Source organism: Cinclus cinclus, chromosome 1, assembly GCF_963662255.1.
Source record: "Cinclus cinclus chromosome 1, bCinCin1.1, whole genome shotgun sequence".
NCBI classification, from domain to species: Eukaryota; Metazoa; Chordata; class Aves; order Passeriformes; family Cinclidae; genus Cinclus; species Cinclus cinclus.
Genome location: NC_085046.1, coordinates 56269397 through 56294576, shown reverse-complemented (window position 1 = coordinate 56294576; position 25180 = coordinate 56269397). Strand labels below are relative to the sequence as shown.

Genomic DNA, 25180 nt, shown 5'->3' with positions numbered 1-25180 from the left:
ACTCTGAATTAGATGCATGGCAGAAATGCTGACAAGATATTCTCAAGAAGTCAAAATAACAAAAAATATTTTACTGGCTACTTCAGAAAATCAGATAAATTTGGCAAGAGGTTTAATACAAAATTTAATCAGCATAAAACACTTCTCAAAGCATTCACTTGGCCTTTCAACTTAGAAAATTCTAAGCCCATTCTATTTGAAGTTACCCAAAAATTCAAAGTAGAGACAATTAGAAGAAGAAAGAAACAGAGAAAATAAAAAAGATATAGTAAAGCACACATGTATCTACCAGATTCTGAATTCCAGTTGTGTTTAGATAGAAATTCCAAGGGGTGGTAGGGTGAAGACATGTGATTGCCAGTGTTTGACCTTAAATACCTTTAGGCCTTCCTGGGCCCATTCTCCCAGGTGAGACTTCTGGTCATTTGGCCGCTCAGGACTTTGACTGGGGGCTCCAGAGGTGGGTGAGAAGCATTGCCTCCAGGAATTGGCAGGTTCTGCCAGGCTGGGGTACAGGCTCCAGTGGGGGTAGGTTGTACAGGGTAGAGCATTGCCTTTCCCATATACAGGCACCCCAAAATGTCTCGAGACATCAGTCTTTCCAATCTCTCACAAGCTACCAAGTACAAGTACAGTACCAAGTACAGTCCCTTCATTATCACTTGTTCAATGACCTTGCTCAAATTCTTATTGTGTGCCCCAGTTTCTTCATTTGTTTGGGAATGATAACATTTAATTCCCTTTCAACATATCTCCCTACATAGGTACCTGTTAACTATTTTGATCAGAAAAATAGCAGTAGGGAGGATCCCCCTTCAAAAAGGGGAGCAATCAACCTAATTGTGTTCACTTTTTGCAAAAAGACACTGGATTTGTTGCCAGTCATTCCTTGTTTCTAATAGCAACACTCACTGTGAGAATATCACATTAAATTATAGGAAGGTGCCTCCTGTCTGGCACCTCCAGAAACGACTAGTCTGTTTTATCTCTCTCTCTTTTAGAGACATACTATTTCAGTGTATGTTTTGGCACCAACTGGATTAGGGACAGAGTAGAGGTTTTTCTGATGTGGCTATTTTAACACTGGTAACTTCCTACCCATGCCTTGTTTTTGTGGCTTATACAACAATCTGTTTGCCCTGGTTATTTACAGTACAAGCTGGGGAGTAGATAATAGTACAATGTTTTCCATGCATATAGTCCAGTGTTGATGACACATTTTATTTACAGCCATTATTGTGTTGTTTCTCTATGCTCTCTATATATCTGGTTTTGGGAGCATTGGTTTTGCTGGAAGCAACCACTAACATGTAGTTAAGAAACAGTCTGCTGTTAACACACACAATTTTCTAATTGAGTAAATGTTATTGTCTTGCTGGTTTTTTGTGCAAATTGTGCTCAGCATCTTGAATTAAAAGGGGAAACTTTATCACATTTTGTTTAATATCACCTCTAAAGGAGTGAGGGTGACCAAAAAAGGCGTGTGTGTGTATGATCCCATCCATCTCTTTGCCAGCAGGTTGGTCAGTCTGCCTCACTGTATTTTGAATCTGTACCTTTGTCAATTTTAAGTGTAAGTGAGGAAGAATCACCCAAGAGGTCACACAGCTGGTCAAGTTTTATGAGGTGAGGTTGCTGTGTACAGGATAGAGCCCTGACAGTGTTCTTACCTTGACTTGACCACTGGTGAAACCACAGTCTACTGGCAACTCAACAGAATATCACAGCACCACAGGGAGCCCAGAGGCCATGGGCACATCTCCTGCCTCTTGGTATGACTCCTTTTTCTGAGTGCAAAGAGCTTGAACTAGACATTTCTCCAAGGCACCTGGACTACGTGTGATGAGAAAACGCAGCAGGGGTATTGATGTACCCAGGTTATTATTATGTGTAATCACTGAGTGACCATATTTTCATTTCTGTGACTTGGAAACATTTGGAGGCCTATGGTCATGGAAGTGCATATAAGCCTTAGTGTCTGGGACCATCCTTATCCAAGACCCCCACCATCTTCTGCCAAGGATCCAGGGCTGATCCCAGCTCAGCCTGGGACTTTCAGTCCCTGTCTGAGCCCTGCTGTGGGTGTGCCTGTCTCTGTCCCCATCTCCTGGGTGAGCCTGGGACTTGCACTTCAGGGAGCTGTTCTCCAGGATGGAACCTTTGGACCTGGATCTTAGCTTGTCATACTGAATTCTAGGAGTAACATGCTCTGTTCCATTTCCATTTCCAATTTCTAATTTCTCTTTATATTTATTTCTACTTCTACTTCTATTTATTTCTATTCCCTGTGCACCACGACTTAAATGGTGAAAAACACTTTCATTTGCCTGAAATGTCATGAGTTTTTCAGCACCAAAAATGCTTTCAAGGACACATAATGCAAAGGCTACAACTGTAATCAGGATTTTATTTTTGGTTTTATTTATTGTTATTTTTCTGAAACCATTTCACAGCCCCTACGTTCAAGTGTTAGCACAATGCCCATGTGTAGCCAGGAGCTGAGTGATGCATCTCAGTTTAGTTTGAAAAAATATCCTTTGCAGTCTTTCAGTCTACAGAGCTACAGAAAGCAGCAGAAGGAATACAGGCCAATCAAACCCTATTTCATGAAGAGAACATGAATAATTAGTTTCAGTGAAAATTACACAAAGGAAGAAGATAAGAATGGATGTGGGGCACAACAGGCTATCTTCATGGTGCACAAGCAGCAGGCTGCAACCTGGCCAAAAAGGACTGGAGGAGCCTGACCAGTGGTCAGGTTTGATACTGCAGAGGAAGCCAAAAACCCCTAGGGATGCATGCAAATCTGCCCAGGGAAAAATTGCTTCCCAATCCCAGCATTAGAGTTTGACCATTCCCTGAGCATGTGAGAAAAATCCACTTCCACATCATTCCACAGGTTGGTCAAACCTCCCAGGAGGTGTCCAAACCCTATTCTCCCTCAGACTGGAGCTATCTCAGGGGCCACAGGCCCTTGAGGGAAAATAATTCTTCCCATGCCTGGCAGGACACCAGTGGGTGCTGCAAAGCACTTGGAACCCTGGTAACATCTCTGCATCCCATTTCTTACAACTTCTACTCCTGGCTCCACAAGGGATAACAGAGGAGAGGTCTCTAGTGTCATAGTGATTGATCAAGAAATAGCTATCTTTGAACTTTTGTTAAGGTGTCTCATTGGATGAAAGTGGATTTTGTATAACCACAGATTTTCTTAACAGTCTTAGGAGACTGAGTCTCTCCAAGTTTAGACCATTTCATGAATCCCTCTGATTAAATGCAGTCTTGGTTTTCCAGCTCTTCTGTCCTGCAGATCTTTCTGATAATTACAGCAGAAAACCTCCTTTCTTGACAAAGGCTGCAGAAGGGAGAAAGACAATTTTTACCAGCAGGCTAGGCTCGTTTTTTATGTGCAGTTGTCTACTAAGCGTCAGCTCTGACATTCATTCTTTCATCTGGTATGCAAATCAAGGTGTGATGTAGACGTGTTTATATCCATTGGCATCTCTCCAAGAATCAAAGAAAGAGTTGTACCAAAGAAGGATTAAGAGGAAATACTGTGTGCATGCTACCCTAGACAAATCTGAGGTTTCATCTATAAAGTGGTGGGTTGCACATCCCACCTGTGAGAGCAGAGTGGCTTAGCACTCAGCCTCCTTGATGAGTTAGTGTCTGGACAACACACAGCCTATCTACTTGCGATGCTGCTTGTGTAACTATTCTAGTCTACACTGGCACTACCAACATTGCGCTACTAAATATGTTTTCTCTGCTTCCATTGCCTTGATGATAGATATGATCTTAAAAAAATATATATATTTTCCCTAAATTAAAAGGAAAAAAAAAGAAAAAAAGACTTGCATCACTCCATTCGTGAAGGTCCTGAGAATCATATGCTTTTGAAGCCCCTTATAAAAAGCCTGTGAGGTAAGTATTGTCAATTTTATTCACATTTTACATGCAGAGAAACTCAAGTGAAAGTTATAGTCCAGGTAACAAAAGAAGTCAGTGAGAAATCTGGGAACAGAATACCAGAGTCCTGGCAGAGTCTTCTGCTCATCACTTTGATGCACTAAAGTCTTAAGGGTTAAATGTCATTAATACCCTTTATCTATTTATCTATGAAGATGATAAACGGTACTGTCACTGTTCTGGATAAACCCCCTTAAATCTATTACCAAATTTATTTCTTCTGGCAAAATCTCCTATGAAATTACTGGTAACAATAAACATTTGCCCCACTGAGTAATGGAAAATCCAATAACAGTTTGGCTGAATCCATGCTGAGTACAGAAAATGGAATTAATATGAAAAATGAAAGTGCCTCAAAGAACAGTAATTCTGGTTATTTTTCAACCTTTTAATGAATGTGAAACTAATCTACTTGAAAACAGGAAGGATTAAGACTCTGCAGAAATCTGTTTGCATGTTTCTATAGTTTAGAATATTCATAGCTTTTTGTTTCCCAAGACATTTTAGGGTATGATTAATCATTCAAGGAGTTTAGCAAGGTGGGAGTGTGACTGTTGTAACTTTTGAATCAGTGATGTTAGGTAGCTCAGTGGAATCTGTTTTGCTGCTTAGGATTCCTGCTAAGAGCAATGACTTTTTAAATCCTTATCATACTAATTATTCAATCAGTTATTTTGCAATTAATAACTAAGAATAAGATGATAATATTTTGATCATGTTCATGTTTTATTTTTTAGTCTATCTATGTAAAGAGGTAACAAAACAAGATGTAGGTTCAAATAAACAGTCAAGAAGTTGAGAACAGTCAGATTCATATGTAGACCACTTCCAGCTTTCACAATCGCCTGTAGTTTATTGGAAAATCAGACAAAATGCCTCAGATCCACTTATAACTGAATTCTGGGAAACATTATCTCAATTCAGATTTATTCCTTTAAAATTACCTTGACCAACAATATTTTGAAAACAATAAAGTGTTTTGCAAAATATATATGTAGATGGGTAAGTATAAAGTTGCTTAATCTTTTTTCTTCATAGTTCAATCTTCATCTTCATCAATCTTCATAGTTTGGGCAGTTTCATCTACTTGTCTAAACTGTTGTTTTCTAACCATGAGAATGTTCTTTTCTACATGTATTGATGTAGTCTGCTGATATGTCAGAATAATGGCATGATTTCAACATCCAGTATTCTGTAGTGCTTAATTGCCCTACTTTCAATTTTGGTGATGTGCTTATGTTTCATTTTAGGGTTTTACATCTATATTTATGATTTATATTTTAAAATCTTTTCTTCTGTGAACTTTTTCCTAACTGCCCATAACTACCCACTAACCCAAAAGAATCCTGTCTCTCAGGCTGAGAAACCCTCTTTTGCACAGACAAGCTGTGCTGAGTGGGATAGCTTCTGGGGAATCCATTTCTTCTCCACAGTGAGTGAAAGCTAGGCACATTAACCATTATTGTTCTTCCTTTGTCACCACCAGCCATCAAACCTCAACTGCATCACCTCAGAAGGCCTACTCACAACCCAGGAGACAATTTCCCCACCTTGCTCAAGAAATTGGAGGAGCGTCCGTTGAGAGGTAAGGTGTTTGATGAGAGGGGAAGAATGAAGAAAATTCAGCATATTTCCCAGAGTTGGAATAGGAAATAGCGGAAGAGATAAAGAGGTTTCTTCTGGAATGGCAGACTGAGAACATTGTGGAATCATTGCACAGGCTACACTACATCCACAGCAGCTGCAATTCTAACTAAAACCAAGTGTATGATTTAACTATACAATGGAATGGACATTTCATTAGAAATTATTTCAATAGCCTTATTATTGTAGCATATGCTCACTTAGTACTAAAATATTGGTCTGTTACCTTAAAAGAATTACATACACAAAGTAATTGTATGTGACTTACCTCCTGTCAAATTAAGTCAATGCTTTCCTAGATTGTTGACTTCCTTGTGGTGTTCCCAATGTGACCCTTTGCCTACCACTGTTAAAACAACTCCAATTTCAGAGAGCGTGGGAAAATTTTTTCTTGCCTAACTGTACTGGGAATAAATGTCCTCCTGTCACAGTGTGATAGGTATTCATGAGGATGCCGGTATGAGCTGGATTACAAAGAGTCCTCTTACTTCACTCACTAGAAAAAGAATATATTAATTAAAATTGTTCTTTGCTCGAATCCTATTTAATGTTAAATAACATTGATCGTCTTTTATAGCTTTAATATAGTTGAATTTGATCCCATGTATCCTTTCAGTGCACAGTGTCCTGAAAGTCTGAGTTTCACGGTTGAACATGTCCCTTGTGAAAAAGCTCCTCTTTCCCCAGATTTTGCACTTTGAGAAACAGCAGCAAATAGCTCTCTGTCCTCTGTCCCCAAGCCCCTTGTGATTTACATATGACCTCAACTGTCCCTTTGGAGTCCTCTTTTAACTTTTCTCACAGGCAAACCTACTCTACTTTTCATTTTCCTTGCTGCTCTTCTCTATATCCTTCTTGGTTTTAATCTCATTTTGGAAGGAGAGAACAATCACTGCCTACTGCTCAAGTTGCAAGTGTACCAGAAATGTTAAGAAAAATGTAACTACACTTTCTGTTTTACCTTCTATGCTTTTCTGAATAGATTTTAAAGTTGTACTTTTGTTTTTCAACCTCTTGAGGACTGAACAGTAGTTTCTGTAGAATTCTCCATAAAAATCCTAATTAATATTTAGCCCAAGCACACGCATGGACTTGTGGAGTCAGTGCTGCCTCTCTCTATATACATCTTTCTGCACTAACCAACACTGAATTGGTGGATTTGCCAACTAAACTGAAGCAGCAGCTGCTGCTGCTTCTTCTTTTCTATGTCTTCACTTTTTTTTTTAATTTCTTTTCCCCACATGCTTTCTTCTTCCTTTTCCAAATCATATATTCTGGAGAAGCACATTGAATAGCAGAAGCAACAATCCTTCTTTACTATGAATCATGACCCTTTCATCATGCTTTTTAATTTATTTATGCATTTTTAATTTTTCTCCCCATTTTTAGCTAGTTATTTACCCATCTTAAGATCATATGTTGCAATCCTCTTTTAATCCATGACAACTCAGTAGCTTTGACATTCTTTTGATCAGGACCTTGATAAAATGGAGAAAACCATTGTTAGCTCCTCCACAGAGTGTCGAGGTTTGTGAAGCAAAATTTCTTGTACAGAAACCTGTCTGAACACACTTCAAGTATTCTTATTAGAAGTATTCCTGCCACCTACCAATTCTATTATTTCTATTTCTAAAAAATTGCTCACTGTTAATTAGCGTAGTTATATACTGCAAGTTTTGTAATTGTGTTCAACATTAAAACTGCACCAGATGGTGCATGTCAGTCATGTTAAAATCAAGGCTGGTTGTCACATGGAAAAAGCCATGGTATTTTCCCAGTGCTACAGATGCCCTCCACTCCATTAAGAGAGGACCAGTGCAATTCCAGGTACACTTGCCTCAAGATCTCACACCTTTTTACAATATTTTGCAGAAATCTTCACTGCCCAAGTACTCTGATGTCACCATGTTTCATGTATTTTCATCCTTTGTACTCTGTGCTTCATGTTTATGATGCTGACCTTCACCACCACGAGAACTTGTGACTCCAGCAGCAGGGCTGGGTCACTGCCTAAACCCAGTGCTGAAAGGAATGCCCTTTAAAGCCTCCTGCTGATGAAATGTGATTTATCTCTAGGAATTTTCTAAGAATTGTATTTTGCTTGCAGAATACCCTAAAATGTTTTATTCAAATAGGCTGTATACCACATACATTGTATCCATATATATATATATATATATGTGCAAAATTACATTCTCTTTACAAACACACTTTCTCTCTGTGTCATTTCTTCCCCATAGAACACTTTACCTAACAGAGTTCTGCCTGTGGACAACACGAGGTCACGTAGTAGTTGAAAAAGAAATCTCTTTTTATTTTTCTTCCATTATTATAAATAGTTTATTTGTGTTATCATTCTTCTGTCACTAGCATCTTACGAAGGGGGAGATTTTTGTCTTTGCTCCCCTGGTTCACAGTCTCTTCTTTGCCATGAGACAGAGATAAGTTGTCATCTTGAGTGTACTGCTATGTAGTCAAGGCACAGGGTAATGAACTGACATATGTGAGTTGTCATCACAGACTCTGAGAATGGTTTGAATTGACAGGGACCTTAAATATCATCTCGTTCCAACCCCTCTTACATGAGCAGGGGCATCTTCCACATGGGCAGGGCCCCATTCAGGCTGACCTTGAACACTTCCATGGACAGAGCACCTGCAGCCTCTCTGGACAAACTGTTCCAGTGCCTCACCATTCAAAGTAAATAATTTATTCCTAATATCCAACCTGAACCTAATCTCTCTGTTTAAATCCATTCACCCTTGTTCTATCACTACATGCCTTTGTAGAAAGTCCCTCTCCAACTTTCTTGTAGATCTACTTTAGGTACTGGAAGGTGCTAAAATGTCGTCTTGGAGCTTTCTCTTCTCCAGGACAAGCAACCAAACCTCTCTCAGCCTGTCTTCTTAGGAGAGGTTTTCTAGCCCTCTGAACATCTTCTTGACCATCCTCTGAACCTTCTCTAACAGGTCCATGTTCTTCCTCTGCTGGGGACTTCAGAGCTGGGCTCAACACTGCAGGTGGGATACCAGAGCAGAACAGAAAGGTAGAATCACCTCTTGTTGACCTGCTGGCCATGCAGATTGTGATGCAGCTCCCAGACATGGTTGGCTTTACTGGGCTGCATATCCAGCCTCTCATCCACCAGCACCCCCTACTCCTCCTCAGCAGGGCTGCATGTGATTTGATCATTGCCCAGCTTGTATTGATATCAGGTGTTTCTTGACCCAGGTGCAGCACCTTGCACTTGGTCTTGTTGAATGTCATGAGTTTTACATGAGTCCACTTCTCAAGCTTCTCCAGCTCCCTCTGGGTGGCATCCTGTCCTCCAGGAGTGTCAGCTGCACTACTCAGCTTGTTGAGTCATGGGGAGAGCCTATGGTTTCTAAAATTTAATGGAGTTCAGATCAAGTTCCTTTGCTCTCACTTGCCTCCAGCTAAATCCATGCTGTGCTGAGCTGCTGTTTAATAGACTCATCTCTAGAAAGTGGCTAGAAAGTACCCAAGTAGTTCAGAGGCATTGTTTGATACGCTTTCTTTTTTGGAGCTGGAGAAAGTGAAGAATGCTGCCAGACACTCACTGGTATTGGAAAGATATCTCAGAATATGTTTTCCCTCTTCCAAAGCCTGAGGCTTTTGGCAGAAATAAAATACTGCCAAGTGGAGGAGAGAGGATGTTTGGGCAGACGGCTTCTAGTGAATACCAGATGCTTCACAAAAATAATTCCCAAACTTACCACTTATTTGTGTTGATGGAATCCAGCCTGATGTGTAGAAATGTGTGATGAAATGAATGGGCTTATCCTCTCAGTCCAACCCTGACATCTAGTGTACAACAAAGGGAAATTTTCCACAAAGTCTGCATTATGTGGAAGGGGACCAGCTTTGCAGTGCACTCAGCTTTCTTCTGTATTTATGATTTCTGAGATTAACCCTTACTCCCAGCATAGAAAAAAAGTCCAGACCTCTTAGCAAGTTTTACTATCATAAGCTTATGATGTTGTTTAAACTTGTTATCAATAAGTCATTGCAGCTATCAACACTTGAAAATGTAATAATTTTTGCTCTTTAGTCCATTCTTTAAGAGAGTCTTAACTGCAACCACTGGGTTGCTTAGCTATGGAAAAAAGTTTGGTGCTTTGTTCTAGTAAACAAGCAGTTTTTCATGCTTCCTACAATCTGATTAATATTTCCCACTGTAGCCAGCGGTTCTCCTCTCTCCAAAGGGCTGAATCCATCAGCTGCTCTTTGGATAAGGGATTAGGGCTACTCCCTGCCCCCCCCGAACCCTTCTGTCTCTTTTTCTGGTAATAGAATTTGGTCACTGCAGACAGGTAGAGATATTATGAAAGAAAAGCCATATAAAATATTGTTTAGGCCCTACTACTCTAGCTAAGCTGGCAGTAGCTTGTAAATTCCCATAAAGAAGAATTAGATGAATGAGAAAACAGTTAGTACAATAACCTATTTTAGTAAGAGAACCATTTGCACCTGCATAAACAGTAGGTTTGTCCTATGAGAATGAATGAACAAGAATATGCAAACAATCGAAGAATGGAGAGATTTGATGGAAAGGTAAAATGCCAGTTACTAATCAATGAATTGAGTGACAAGAAAACTACAAGCCAACTAGACTTGAACACGAGGTCTGTGAAAACTGTATAAAAATAAGTTATGTGAATAAAGAATGGGCTTCCCTGCTTGAAGAAACTGAGTCCCTTCTGCTTATTATTGAAACAAATCACTCCAAGAGAGACTCTCCAAACATAGTCTCAGATTCTGTAGGGGTTTGTTTATATACCTTTTTAAATTTAACCCATCCAGTAGCCATATATGGGATTTCTTTCATGGTAATGTAAGGTATATGTATTATATATGTATGCATACGTATTACATATATACCTCAATATGTATTCTGTTTTAATTAAGGGACAAAGTGAGACTGGCAGCTTCTCTGATTGATTTTGCAAAGATTTTAAGCCAGAGATAAGTTTGAGATGTTTCTTTGGGTAGCTCCAGCTCTAACTCACTGTTTTGTTTCACTTACTAATCTTGCATGCAGCTTCTCTCACCACATGGGTGGTAGCTTTATTATTTCTTATCTCTACCTGGGGGAAGTAGGTGTTAGCCTTACCTTACTCTAGTTGCAGTTGTGACACTTTAACCAAATCTTGTAGTGAAACAATAATTTCCATATCACCTTTTTGGTGGTGTTCCTTGTGTTCAACTGCAGCTAAGACAACAGCACCTAAGACAGAACAAACAATAGGTTTTCCTTTATCTTTTTTGACTTTTGCCCCTGCATGCAGGGTAGAGATTGGACCAGCAATCACTTGGATATTACCAGCAATTTCATGCCCATTCCTGGAGGAGAGGATTTGGCACCAATTTCGTTCAACAAATTGACCAGAGTTTGTGCAATATGTTTCACATTACCACAAAAATGTGGTAGATTTTTCTGGAGGGTACCTTATGTAATTTCTAAATTAACCCCTTATCCCTGGAAAATTATTTTACAAAGTTACATCATGAAGGTGAAGTGATTGTTTCCGGAGGGTACCTCATACAAATTACAGCTAATTTTCAAATTTCAATCCTGTACACTAGAAAGACACTTCATATACATTTCATAAAAAGCACACACAGGGGTGATGGCTCCTGAGGGGCACCTTTTTAAAATTATTTTCCAATGTCCCACATCTTACGCCTCAGGAGCACCTTATTTTAAACACTTAACCATAGTTACATGCCTCACTTATGAGGGGCACCTTGCATCAATTGCATCAAAAAGCAAACAGCTACAATGTTTTACAAAAGCACTTTACTTACAAAAAAACCCAAAAAATCAAAACAACAACAACAAAAAAAAAAACCAAAAAAAACCCAAAGAGACAAACAAAAAAACCCAACAACAACCCAACAAAACAGAAAAACAAGTCAAGAAGTCATAAGAGTATCCTGCTTTATTTCTCTAACACAAAAATTGGCAATTTATTGATTTCTTTGAATCAACACTACATATTTAAGGGATTCGTGCCTCATGATTAAATGTTACAATCCACTTAATTGTGGAGGAACATTCGTCTCTGTGAATTCCAGAAAGAACTTCATGTTCAAATATTGCCCAAAACATAATCAAAACTGAAAAGAACTTATATGTTGATACCAAAACAAAAATTGGTGTTTTCACTTTATTAACTGTAAAAGAGGCAGAGAGAAAGGGGAAATGAGAGAAAGGGGGAAGTCAAGTTGGAAAAAAGCGAACACTACTTTAAAAGCATAGGATAGTTTACCAACCACACTTGTTGCCTTTTCGCTGAGGGAGGTGGGAGGCAAAGCAGTTTTTGCCCCTTTTTTTCTCTTCTCTGCTACTTGGAGTAGCTTATATGGTTTTCCAGTCTTCAGGGGTAGCAACTTATCTGGAATGCAGTCACCTTCTGAAAAGTAGGTGCAGCATGTGGTCCCTGCCACTGACTTTGGTCCACTCTTGTTGCTCACACCAGAGGATACAGGAACAGAGGAGAGTTTCCACAAGTCACGTGTGTGTCACAGTAGGTTACGGTTTTCCCCAGGCTGGAGGCATCCAAGGCTTGGTGGTGTGTCAGGTTTAAATTCATTTTGCAGCTGTGAAAAAGCTTGGAAGGCAGCAGTGGAGGGGAAGGGGTGGAAGGCCAAAGCCAGAGTTTCTGTCATTCTCTTCCTCCTCCCTAGTTTTGCACAGGTTTTGCCTTCCTCTTTATGGACCTCAAGGCAGGCTGCTCTTAGTATTCAGGTGGTCAAAGAGGAAATGATAATGATGAAGGACTTTTTGAGGCATTATTTTTACTATCAGGTCATTGCACCTGCTTGCTAGGAACACTACAAAACCTCCTATTTGCTTAATTGATCAAGTGAAAAATTACTTTTAATTGCTTGTGTTGGTCCTGGGTGAAAAAAAAAAAAGATAATGCTGAATTGGCAGGCTGTGAATATGCCATTTCTAAAGGAAACAGCAGCAGTCTTGTGTCTGGGCAGCAGTATAGAGTGCTAGGCTTAAAGGTTGATTTTTTTGTTTTGGTTTTGGTTTTTTTTTGTTTGTTTGTTTTTTTTATTGGGTTTTTTTGTTGTTTTTATTTCCCATTAAATTGTGTCAGCATTTTCCAGGCTTGGAAACAAATCCTTTTCAGAGCAGTAAAGTCAGTGACATCCTATCTGTCCTCATGCTTTGTGTGTTAAGCCACTTCATGTCTAAACATGTAGATTTTCAAGGCTAATCCACTGCTGATGATAATTTGAATCTTTTCAGGACTCCACACTTCACTCTTGCTGTATTGTGCTGTATTTGGTGTGGCTGAGATAGGGTTCATTTTTCCTTAGCAGCCCTCACAGTGCTGTGCTTTGCAGTGGTAGCTGGAAAGGTGTTGATAACACACTGGTGTTTTTGCCTCTGCTGAGCAGCACTGGCACAGCATCAGCACTGTCTCTCTAACATTCTCTGCCGTGCCTCCCATCAAGGGACTGGGAGTGGTCATGATCCTGGGAGTGGACACAGCTAGGACAAAATAGCTGACCCAAATAAACCAAAGGGATATTCTATACCATACCATACCATACCATACCATACCATACCATACCATACCATACCATACCATACCATACCATACCATACCATACCATACCATACCATACCAATCTCAGATACAAAAGCTATCTATGGGAGAGAGTAGGAATGGGGGACATTCATTGTGTTACTATTTTTGCCTTCTGGAACAACCAATCCAGAAGTGTGTGCTGAAGTCCTGCTTTCTGGTAAGTTGCTGAATATTGCTTGCTGATGGGAAGTAGATATTAATTGTTTTCCCTTTTACTTATGCACGCATAAACTTTTTCTTTTCTTTTTTTTCCTTGTTTTTGTAAGCTGCCTTATCTCAACCAACTAGTTGTTTTGCATCTTATTTTCTCTCCACTGACCTGCTGCAAAGGGCAGTGACAGAAGAGCCTGGTGGGCACCTGGCATCTAGCCAAGGTCAACTCACTACACATGCACTGATAATATTCACCAACTTCACTGGTAAAGGTAGACCTGAGTCATACATACTTCTTGTCATGTACTTGCTGTGACATACTTTACTGTGGATCTTATATTAATGTTGTTATTTGAACTATTGATTGTTTATATTTTAAATATTATCTCACTGATAGGTTAATAGAATAAAAACAAGTACTTTCTAAGTAAGAGACATCCCATTAATCATATAGCAGACCTCTTGTACAGTTTAATATGCAATTATTTATTGTAAGCTCATTGATGACATATATATGTGAATGGACTACATTCTCATGAAAGATGCTGGGTCAGTCAGAGTGGAAAATGGAGTCCAAACTAGTTTGGTCCTCAGCTGTCTGTCTAAGTGAGTTAAAAAGATAACTAAATTCAGTCTGCCAGACTAGATAATCTTCAGCCTCTCTGCTTAGTTCCCTAAGGCTTCATCTGGCAGTGCTACTCCATCTAGCCCAGAGCTGTTAAGGCAAGCACAAAGTGTCCAGTTCTCTATATTTTTTGATAAAATATTCTACCAATACCCATCTCTCCATAAATGCTAAAGGCTGTAGCTGGCTGTGAAAACATTCTTCTTTGAATCATAGAGGTAAACTTTTCAAAAATTCACATGATGCTCTTCTACCTTGCAATAAGCATGCATATGCCATACAGTAACATTATTCCTTTTAGTCAATTTTTACCTCCATGCTGTGGTTTTGAATCTTTATAGCCTCTCCTAACTGATTACCTAGGACTCAGTTTAAAAAAGCAGATGCGAAAAGAAATTATTTGGAGCAAAATGATCAACTATCCAACTATTTTATCATTTACCAAGCTGGTGGAGACAATTGTCTACACTGGTGTAACAGGCAGGTGTTGCACTTGCTTAGAGTTTCTCCTCTGACATCTCTGCCCTCCATCCTGTTTGATGTGTCTGTCAATGCTGAGAGCCCTTAGGTGTAATTTTAATTCTACAGTAGATCTGTATTTTCCTCCTTACATAGACAAGTCATGAGTAGGAGAAATGTTTGCTTTGCATTTCAGGGACTGTAGAATTGAATCCTGGCCTTCTCACCTTCTCCATCTATCCCATCAGCTCTGCCATGGGAATTTTCACTGTGGTGAGTGTTATTCCAGGAAAGGAAAGCTGAAAAAATGAGGCAAAGTGTCAGGCAAAAAAAAAAAAAAAAAAAAGCAATTTGAATCATTAGTTGATGTTTTTCTACTCTACACTACCACTTTAGTGCCAGGTACTGTATGAGTACCACACTGCACAAAGCTAGATCTGATCTGAGGTGGATTCCTCATTGACAAAAATGCTAGGAAACCATTTGCAGTAAACTGACAGATCCTTCAAACCCTGTGAAACTGAAATTTCTGCCAATCATCTCCAATGAAGCTTGCTGGGAATTATAAGATGCAGATAAGCACTTGATGATTGTTTAAATTCAATTGTACAATTGAGAATACTATTTATAAAGATGAAATATCCTTTTTAATGTGCTGCCACTTTGAATGACCCATGATTATTTACACTGTATTATTGAAATATCACTGTAATCTAACTGTGGATTGTGTCTCCATCCTTTTCTTCATCTTCCATAATCACTGTTTGTTCTTCTTCTGTAAACAGCTTAGTGCCTTAAAAAGAGAAGAACACAGAAAGCAAATAAACAGCAAACAAAAAAAAAGTGAAAAAAGGAATTGATTTAATGTACTACTTTCTAGAAAATATCAGGCTGAAAAGAATTTTTCAGTTCTCTCTTTTTTCTTGGTTTTAATATTGTTTTCCAACATCATGTGAGTTACTCTTAATTTCTTTTTTGGTTTTTCAGTCTCCTAATACTTACCAAACTGGAGTTGAATCACTGCATTTTTAGCTAAAATTATTAAGCACTCTTAAATCCAGCATTTTTTTTGCTACCTGTAAAAAGAGACTCTGAAGTTTCATTTGGGAACCCATTTATTTGTTAGAAGGGCTTGGGTAGCTAAATAGGGGAAAGAGCTTGCATGATGAAGCAAATACTGTAATTATTCTTTGTCAAAGAAACAGCTTTTGTGGGCATGTATGTTTTCTCTATGTATATAGCCATATTACTTAGACTTTGCAAGTGCAGGTAACAAAAGAGACATGTTAAAATACCCATGTGACAAGTGCTATCTCTACTGAAATGATATAGCATCAATAAATTGCAAAAGTTACTGAATTAAGAGCAATGTGAAAATAGACTTGGATTGTAGATCATACCTCCAACAAATCTGTCTCTTCTCCTTTCTCTGTGTCTCTCTCTTTTTCTCTGTCAAACTACTAAGTCTTTGAGGATTTGGTGGCTTTTATATAACACCAATATATAACAAATATTGTAACTGCTTTCCGCATTAAAAAATAAGTAAGAGTGATATGAGAACAACGCATTAGGTACAAAATATTGACCTATACTGCCCTTCATTTAAGTTAGTTCCTGCTTCATTTATATGCAGTCCTTGTGAACCAGCTGGTTTCAGCAGCACGATGAGATGAACCGAAAGGCATAATTAATGTTAATTTGAAACAAAGGACTTAATTTGTTCAAGCAGCAATTAAATAACTATTGTTGTTAAATGTAAAGAATGATGCCATTTTATGGAGATGGATGCAAATATTCCCCACACAGACTTCTATCCCTATAGACAACCTAGGCAAATATAGGCACTTTTTTTTTTCCTGTTGTCTTTAGTGTTTGGGTTGTGTATGCTTCAAAGGAGAGTGGGGGTTATTTGCTGTTGTTTTTTACATCCTGAACCATTTGGGGAACAGGGAAAATATAGTGAATATGTGGTTAAAACGTACCTTCAAGTGTGCAACAAAATTCTATCTATGTGCATTTGCTATTGAAAGAATGACAGAAACTAATGCAATTTTCAGTTGTTTTCAATTACTCCTCCAATGACACTTTGTTGCCTAGTGAAGCCTAGGCTTCACCTCTAGGTGAAGCCACCTTCAAACACTTGTCATGGAATCAAAGCAGCCTGCTAAGATGCTTCCTCTTTGTACAGAGCTTTTCAGATTCTTTATTCTGGACCTGTTTTCCAATGATTAACTGGCTGCAGCAGATTTGTGCCTGCATTGCAAAGTAACATATGTATTTAAATGCTTGGATTCCATTCCCTTCCTATTCTAAGGACGAATATTTACTTTTCAAGATACATACCAATGTACATCATTCCGCTGGTTGAAATTCACCAGCCATGGCTCCCTGATTTGCTATGAAAAGTCTTTGTTTGAAGGCTGGCCCAACATTTGCTACTTACTTTCAGATTTATTGTATCCGGTAGCGCACACAAAGAAACTAAGCTTTTGTAGAACTGCTGTGCAAAACAGAGCCTGAATCATAGACTTGGAGACCCAAGAAGACCCAGCAGGACTATGTGAGCTAAGCGAATATAGACAAACCCTTCTGTCCTGTCTCCTTGCTATTAGTCTTGCTGAAGTAAGCAGCACTCAGTGCTACATGGTATTGATGCCTTGGAGTGGCTACCTAGAACAGAGGCTAGACAGAGTTAAGAGAATAAAGTGGGTATTTATTAAAGGCCTTCAGTAGATACACTGGGTAGTAAAAGCCTCGCAGAGGCTACACCCAACAAGGATAGTAGTCACAAGTTTTTCAGACAGATACAAGTTTGGTCTATTTGCATACAGGGGTTAATTCTCCATTTACAGTTTCAGGTAATGAAGCCATATTCCCCCAGCTTGCTCCTCTCCAATTCACTTTTGTTTATACTTTTCGGGGCCTGAGGCTGTGGTGTGTCCTTGGATCACAGGCCGAGGGATTCCTTTGTCTGAGTAAAATGTGGAGGCAGTTAACTACACCTTATAAGGAGTTTAGAGCTATGCACTAATGCAATATAAGATTTGACAAATATAAAACTAAATCTTAAGGCATCAGTATCTCTTGTGATCTGCAAATGAGGATTGTCACAATTTCTAATTTTCCCTCTTCAGATCCCCTGCAAACCACTTTTACATGCCAATTCAACTAAATTAGTTATCTGAAATCTCCTCTAAAAGGGTCAGGCTTCTAAATGTATTCAGCCTTCAAACTTCTCAAGTGGCACAGTTAATGTTATGCCATGTCCATACAAATGAGTTATGAGCGGATGCCTCCTTCAGTAGCAAGCTCTCCTTCAGTCAGCCAACAACTTGTCTTTCTGAAGGGACTAGACCAGAAGACAGAATATAATCAGACTTCTAATGGTCTTTTTTTTTTTTTTTTTCCATATCACTTGACAGTAAATGGCTTGAATCTGATCCAAGCCTGTAGTCAGCTCTGGAACACTCTGTTGCCATCCCCACTTGGCATTATATAGCCCATTAACCAAATGAATGGTCTTCAGGCCTGTGGGTTTGAGCTAGAATGTAAATACATGTTAATATGGGAATGCAGTTCCAGAAATGTGGCTGGCTGAGATTTTCTAATCAAATGAGAGATAACAAGTAAAACCAGTTTCGAGCCCTCATTCTGTCTTGTAGCCCAGAAAAGTTAAGTTGGCTCCTTTAGGGAAATAGCATGTCCCCATTGAAAATCTCTGGGTGAGAAGAATGGAAGTTTAACCATTTAGCTCTTGCCTCTCCCAGTTCAGCTGCGGGAGTTGTCCCTATGCAATCTGTAGACATCTGCTATCTTGTTTTTCTGATTTATGGCCCAGGAGGTATGGCTTAGATCTAGGTGGCACATGACAGATAGATTATTTAAGACAACTTCTTCTGCCTAATTTTTAGCTTTCTAACAGAAACACTCATGTTTCTGTGAGCCATTGTGGTTCTAGAGTCTACCTAAAAATTGCAAGTATTTGCAAGTTCTGTTGGGAAATTATGATTATATTGTATTTACCCTCTCTTTTCTTTAGCCTGATCCCTTGGCAGATATTAACAGAACAACCTAACAATCCTTAAAATAGATCTGCAGGATGAGTTGCATTTCATAATTACACACAGCTAGGAAAACAGAGGTAGTGAGGCTAAGTGATTTATATAAACAGCAAACAGAGAAAGACTAGCTTACAAATGTTTTCCAAATCAAACATGCTTACCACTCCTCTAAACCCAGAGCTTGCAAGCTTCACTCAGTAATGCATATTTTCTTCACAAGTGATCAGGGGCATCATATCAAAGAAAAAAACACTTTTCCAGTGTTGTACAAATCACTACCATTTTGACTTCCCATTTGTATTCCCTTTCCATTGTTTTGCATTAAAATGCTGATTTGTCAGCATGCTGGTGGTCCATGGAAAGCTTATAACCTGCATCTCTGGGCTACACCCCTCTCTGAGCTTTGAATCCTGAATTCAACTGGGAACGTCTGGAGTTCATCAGTTAGCAAAGTGATTCATTGGTAATGATCTTGCTATTGATTTTGGTAAGCATCTGACACACTACTAGTATGGGTCCATCTGAGAGCTAGGGACCTCTGTTTGGGGTCCTACATTTCAGCTGGCTCTAACATCTGGCCTAAAAATGCTGGTTTATGTGCTATAATTAGGCAATCAGAATTACATAAATATACTTTTCTTTCATCACTCCTTAATTTAAATAAGAGAGAGAACATGATCATAAAACAGAGTGCAGCTTTATTTAGTGTACATTCCTAACTCTTACTACTGAGTTAACTCGAAAAGCAGCTTAGCTCTATTCAAAAGATGCATGGTAGGGCTTCCCTTCCCTTCCCTTCCCTTCCCTTCCCTTCCCTTCCCTTCCCTTCCCTTCCCTTCCCTTCCCTTCCCTTCCCTTCCCTTCCCTTCCCTTCCCTTCCCTTCCCTTCCCTTCCCTTCCCTTCCCTTCCCTTCCCTTCCCTTCCCTTCCCTTCCCTTCCCTTCCCTTCCCTTCCCTTCCCTTCCCTTCCCTTCCCTTCCCTTCCCTTCCCTTCCCTTCCCTTCCCTTCCCTTGGCATGTTATATAGTGCATATTGCATGTCATGCCAGAAGTACAGAATTATCTTTAAGGTGCTGCTAACGAGAAGTGCCAATGCACCACTTGGCTTCCTCAGTGCATGTCAGGGACTGCAGAGTGAAGAGGGGACTAATCATTACAGCTTTGCTCCATGTTGTTTAAGGCATTTTAGTGCTGGTGACCTAAAAATTTCTATGTGCTTAGGTTTGAAAAGCAGGGCAGTAGTTAGATGGCTGTTCAGAAAAGTAAGATTGCAGTTTGGAAGAAATAATAAAGTGACAAAATGCCTTTTCTTTCTCCCTGTCCTTTCTATTCCCAGAGTTTGAACATGGAATATGTATTGGACTTTTCATGAACCCCCACTGTTATTATATACTTAGACCAAATAGGTCCAGTTCAAGAACCGCTAAATACACTGAGCAGAGAGCAACCTCTTTTCAGCCTTCCAGGTATATCTCTGACACTAGCCACTTTTTGCTGCCTCTTAGGAGGATCTTTACCTAAGTTTCTTACCTATTATCAAAGGTGGGATGTGTATTGCAGGTGTATCTTTTCTTCTGGGCTTTTTCTGCTCCAGTTCAGTGATTTGAGAGACTGGACTCACTCTCTGTGACTTCTCTGTTATACCATACCTTTTCAACATATTTTCAGATGAATCTGAAATTATGCCTGTAATCAAGCAATAAAGAAAATGCCACTTTAGCCCATTTACATTGAAGAAACTTTCATCTGTGTAGCTCTCTCAAAGACTACTCTGAAGTACAGTGGCACAGCTGCATGATCTGCTGCATGATGTACCTACCCTACATTTCTTTCAAATTAATTATTTCCCATAGGCTCTAGAAAATGATGCTATCAGGCCAGCTGGCTTTTAATTGTACATAATGCACTAAACTGCAGCCAATCAGAAATCATGGGACAGATAAGTGTAATCTCCTATTCCAAAACTTTAGAGATCTTACCACAGTAGCTTAATCACACAGCTGCTCAAGAGGTTCATTGGGAGCAATGTGACCACACAGAAGTAGCTGTTTTAACTAATGAAAAATGTTTTCTTTATGATATGACAGTTGTAGTAAGAAAACACCATTCTCCAGCCTCTGAGCTGCTCTTCTTAAGAGAGAATTGCTGATGGAAGATACATGTGAAAACTGAACAGAACCAAATTCAGTACCTGAATTACAAATATTGGAAAATCCCAGTTGCCTGTTTTTGACTTGGTGAATTTTTGCATATACAGAGAAGCATACAAGTAGTTACTGGCTAATTCCTCTGTGTATGTGCAGCATGGGAAGAAGAACTCAATAATGTAAGAGCACAGCTCTCTCACTAGAAATTATAACAAGGACTGCTTGTTATCTGAAAATGACAAACTTTTATTCCCACTGCTGTTCTTGGATCATTAGGTCTCAGTGGCAGTCTCCTGCTTATTCTTCCCTTCTTCAGGCTGGTGGAATTTGGCTCTCAAACATCTCTATTTGTGCCGCAGCAGGGAGCATCCTACAAGAAGCCCCTTCATTGCTTTGATGTTTTCTGGCTTCCTGAAACACCTACCCTTTGCCAGAGTCCCCATAAACACATGAGCCCTGTGATTTCCAGGAGGAGCATCCTGCAGGTGGCTCATGTGCTTGACTGGTCTACTCCCAGTCTAATCCCCAGCCTCCCATTGCGCACTGGATGCAAGTTTCTGGAGAAAGTGCAGGGGCTGGACTTGATCCTTTTTGATTTTGGGCCATATCCAATTGGGACATCTAGTATGCTCAGCTGCTGCCAATAAATACAGGTCATTTCAGACATAAGTGCAACATTATTTATCAACAAGACTATGAGCTCCACGGGAGCATATTTTTTCAGAGCATAAACCTATCCACCTTGGTACTCCCAGAAGTGAGACCAAACCCTTCAACTAGCATAGAATGTCTTAAAGAAAGTCAGACTTTCTGTTCACCTGCCTACCCAGGTGCACACACATGAAGCTGTGTTCCTGTCTGCATCCAAGGGGACATAACTGAATAATAATAACATTCTATGGACTTCCACCCAGCTTTGGTCCCTGGAGATGAACTGGGATTTTAAAGTTGAGAGATTTACTGCTCACCTGTTAGAGGTGGTGTAGTAAAAGCCGGTGTATCTTTTCTCTTTGGCTTTTTTTGCTCATGTTCAGTCTTCTGGGAAACTGTGAGAGTTTTACCTTTTCTTGGTTTTTTTTTGAGGTCGCAGCTCTTAATCAGCTGCTCTGAAAGATCTTCTGCAGGGAAAAATTATATTAGAAATTGAAACTTAGGGGGTGTAAAAAAAACAGATGGTGAAAAGAATCACTTTGATAATAGTGCTTTAATCCAAGTAAATTAAAATGCCCAGGAAGAAAAAAATTTCTTAAATATTTAGAAAGTCAGCAAAAGAGGGCTCTTGTGCCATACTATGTGGGACTTAGGTAGTCCTTCTGTGTTGTTAGCAGTAGACATAAAACAGAGAGAGTTTTGAGCAGCTTGTGTGTTTACATGTCGGAGGGAAAGCTGCAGCGTTGTGTGCAGAGTTCTATGGCCACCCCTGTTTCATCCAGTGGTAACTGTGTGGATTGTATCTTCAAGAGTTACAAGGCCAGTTTTGTGAAGGAAAGTTTTACATGTATAGGGTCAGTCTGAAGTAGTGGTAAAATGAGCCAGTCAATATATTGTTCCCTTCACAAGTTTATTTCCAGAGCTACTGAGCAATTGCTTTTTGTTTACATAACATTTCACTGGATTTTTGCTTTTCATTTAAAACAATCCTTTACTCAGATGACTCAGAGGATCAACATGACTTCTCCTGCAAGGGCTTGTGTTTCTGGGTGCTTATGGAAGCTGAAAATACTGAAGATAACTTGTTGTGGTAGTACATCCTCCTCCTTCAACTCCTCTTTAGGCCTGCTCTACAATCTCAGCAGCTTCTGATAAGCCTTGTTGAATCAGCTGAGTGGTGAAGTGCCCCTTAACTGTGCCCTGGTGAAGCATCCATAACAACAGTGGGAACTCATATACCAGGAACATCAGCAGTCCGACCAAGGCAAGGAACAAAGGATAAGCAGTCATTATTATTAGCCTTGGTGAGTCATACAACCTGAGTTGTAGCCCAGCTGAAATGGTACCAGTGTTAGGAGATTTTTGAAAAAGTGAATTGTAGCCTGAGTGCAATAGTACTATTTTTACTGAACTTTTTGGGAAAATCACCATGTAACGCTACAAACAGCAGTGCTAAGTAAGGCTGTTTGAGCTCTCCTGAAGCACAGTGGGCCCCTGAGTGGGATGCCTCTTGGAGCTTGCAAGCCCTCAAGTTTGCAACACTTGAAAAACTGCTGGTGACAACAAGGTCTAGGCAGATACCACCCCCACACATACATTGTCCCTGAGGTGCAGCCCATGCCACTTGAGAAGCACTAAGGGATTTGATATGAGTATTGCACTGAGCCTGAAGAGAATTTTTGATAGGTACCTTTACACTAGCAGATAAGATGAATACATCTTTTTTCATGTGTTCATGCAAGTGAATGGATTATGGAATGAATGTTGTTATTTTGAATATATAATTAACTCACTGTTATAATTGTAGAAAATCCTACTGTTTCGTTTAAAAAATATTAAATTAGTCAGTGATTGTTTTTACACCCTTTTCTTATATCCATATCCTCTGCACCCTTACCTTCCTGTGTCCCCAGTCTTCATCTAAATTATTTCAAATTGCTTCTAATCCAATTTACTTTTGTAGGCTTTGTCTACATAGTAAGCAATATAATGAACCTTGCCACTTACCTTTGTTAAAGCTGCATTTCTCATACATTCATATTAAACCCTGCTTTTTGCTGATATCCTTGACAATGATTCTTTAAGCATTTTAACCACTCATCTGTGAACCTCTCATTAGTATCATCACAGAAACCAGCCTTTTGAATTCTTAAAAGCTGGTTTTTGCCTTCAGTTGGGCTCCCCACTTTGTTACCGTACCCCTGACTGCAGACTTGGATGCAAGCATGACTTACTTCAAGACTCTCTCACACTATTTAAAGCAGCTGTTATGTCTGTGAGCCTGCAGGTAGATGTGGGAAGGACGGCCTCCAAGTTAAGTCCCTGGAGATGTGGGGGGTTTTTTCCAGCCTTCACAGGCTTTCTTCATAGACCTCATGAGCTCATTTACCCTCCCACTGCCTCAGTATTCCAACAGTATAATGAAACTCATTCTGTACATATTTAAATAAGCAATTTCATCGACCAACTATGTTTGGTATACCAGCAGTTGTAAACATGGTGTCTGTGGCTAGAAATACCATGTAGCAGAGACAGAACTAAGATACCTTCCTTGAAGTACAAATAAACAAAAAATTAAAAAACCTGTAGTGACACACTTTTTTTTTTTTTCCACAAGGAAATGAAATTACATTTGTGTTTCATTATTGTTATCACAAAGGTAGCAACAACCAAACACATTTTTCTTTCTGGGTTGCTAAATCCTCAGGACAATTTTGTAAGATAAGGGTGAAATCATAGCACTTGAAGCAAAGACCATGAAAATGCAAAAAGCATGTCTATCAAGCATCTAGTGTGGTAGTCGGGAGTGTGACAGAGCAAAGACAACCCTGGTATGCTCATTGTAAAAGTTGTATGAAGTAGCTTCAATAAAGGAAACTGATGATGAAGGAGAAAACATTTTTAGAAAGCTGTCTCAATGATGACAAATGGAATGCTTGAAATCTTTTATTCAAATTGTATATGGAAGATATATTCAGGGAAAGCTCAGCTATATCCTAGCTTTCAATTTACTGTGGTATAAATGAAGAAACTGCTCTACCAGGGAAACATTAATCACTCTTTTTCCTTTCTCCTCTTTAATTAACTTCACTCTAGAGCTTCAGCTGATATTTATATGCAGGAAAAATCTCTCTGTTTTTCCATCTGGCACTAGAAGTGTCAGCAGAAGGTGTAATCTATCTGTTTTCATGGGGGGTTAGTTGTATCGCTGGAGGGGGAAAATGGACACTGGACAGGACTTTATGATGTGAAGGCAACACCCCTCATTAGTGCAATAGCTTCATCAAATAACACTTACCTAAATGGTTACACTGTGAATCTTGCTTGTCCAGTCTGTCGTCTGGGATATCAAGTGGCTGAACACATTCTGTTGACATCATTGAAACAGGCTTTTATCCTTCTGTAAAGATACTACACCACATTCAAAAAACAGAAAAAAAAAAGAAAAAAAAGAGAAATTCATCAGCATTACATAGAACAGACATATTGGTGTTACCTAATAACTGATGAGGAGTTCTTGTCTTCCAGCAGTCTGCTGACCTGATTTTTTACTCACACATGCTGCAATGCTTTTATTCACTGCCTTGGTTACAGATGCAGTAACCTGTTTTTCCACCTACCTTGCTGTAATCAACCCACACTAGCATGGATTGGATCTACAGAAAACCATACTTTTTAAAAAATTATTTATTAATTTTATTTTAGCATACTGAAAGTGTTGTCTCATACAGAAAATCCTATCAAACAGAAAGTAACAAAGTAAATGCTAAGGAATAGGATGTTTTGTTCTGGTTTTCTTCTCCATTTTTTTTCAACTGTAAATTAAATATATTTGGTATT

At 39.3% G+C, this 25180-nt stretch overlaps 2 protein-coding genes across 3 annotated transcripts in view; one reads left to right on the top strand and one right to left on the bottom strand.

The window, feature by feature from the left end:
- Positions 1-5625, top strand: part of PDE1C (phosphodiesterase 1C) — a 217241-nt gene extending 211616 nt beyond the window's left edge. For both annotated transcript variants that reach the window (XM_062498241.1, XM_062498250.1), the window contains one exon: positions 5456-5625. In XM_062498241.1, coding sequence (XP_062354225.1) covers positions 5456-5625 — 170 coding nt within the window. The remainder of the gene's footprint in view (positions 1-5455) is intronic.
- A 9569-nt stretch (positions 5626-15194) lies between these two features.
- PPP1R17 (protein phosphatase 1 regulatory subunit 17) lies at positions 15195-24907 on the bottom strand. Its single transcript, XM_062498227.1, has 4 exons — positions 24639-24907; positions 21658-21807; positions 20073-20228; positions 15195-15274 (listed from the first exon to the last, which is right to left on the bottom strand). The coding sequence occupies exons 1-4, from the start codon at positions 24718-24720 to the stop codon at positions 15195-15197; spliced, it is 468 nt and encodes a 155-aa protein (XP_062354211.1). The 5' UTR covers positions 24721-24907.
- Positions 24908-25180: the final 273 nt, after the last annotated feature.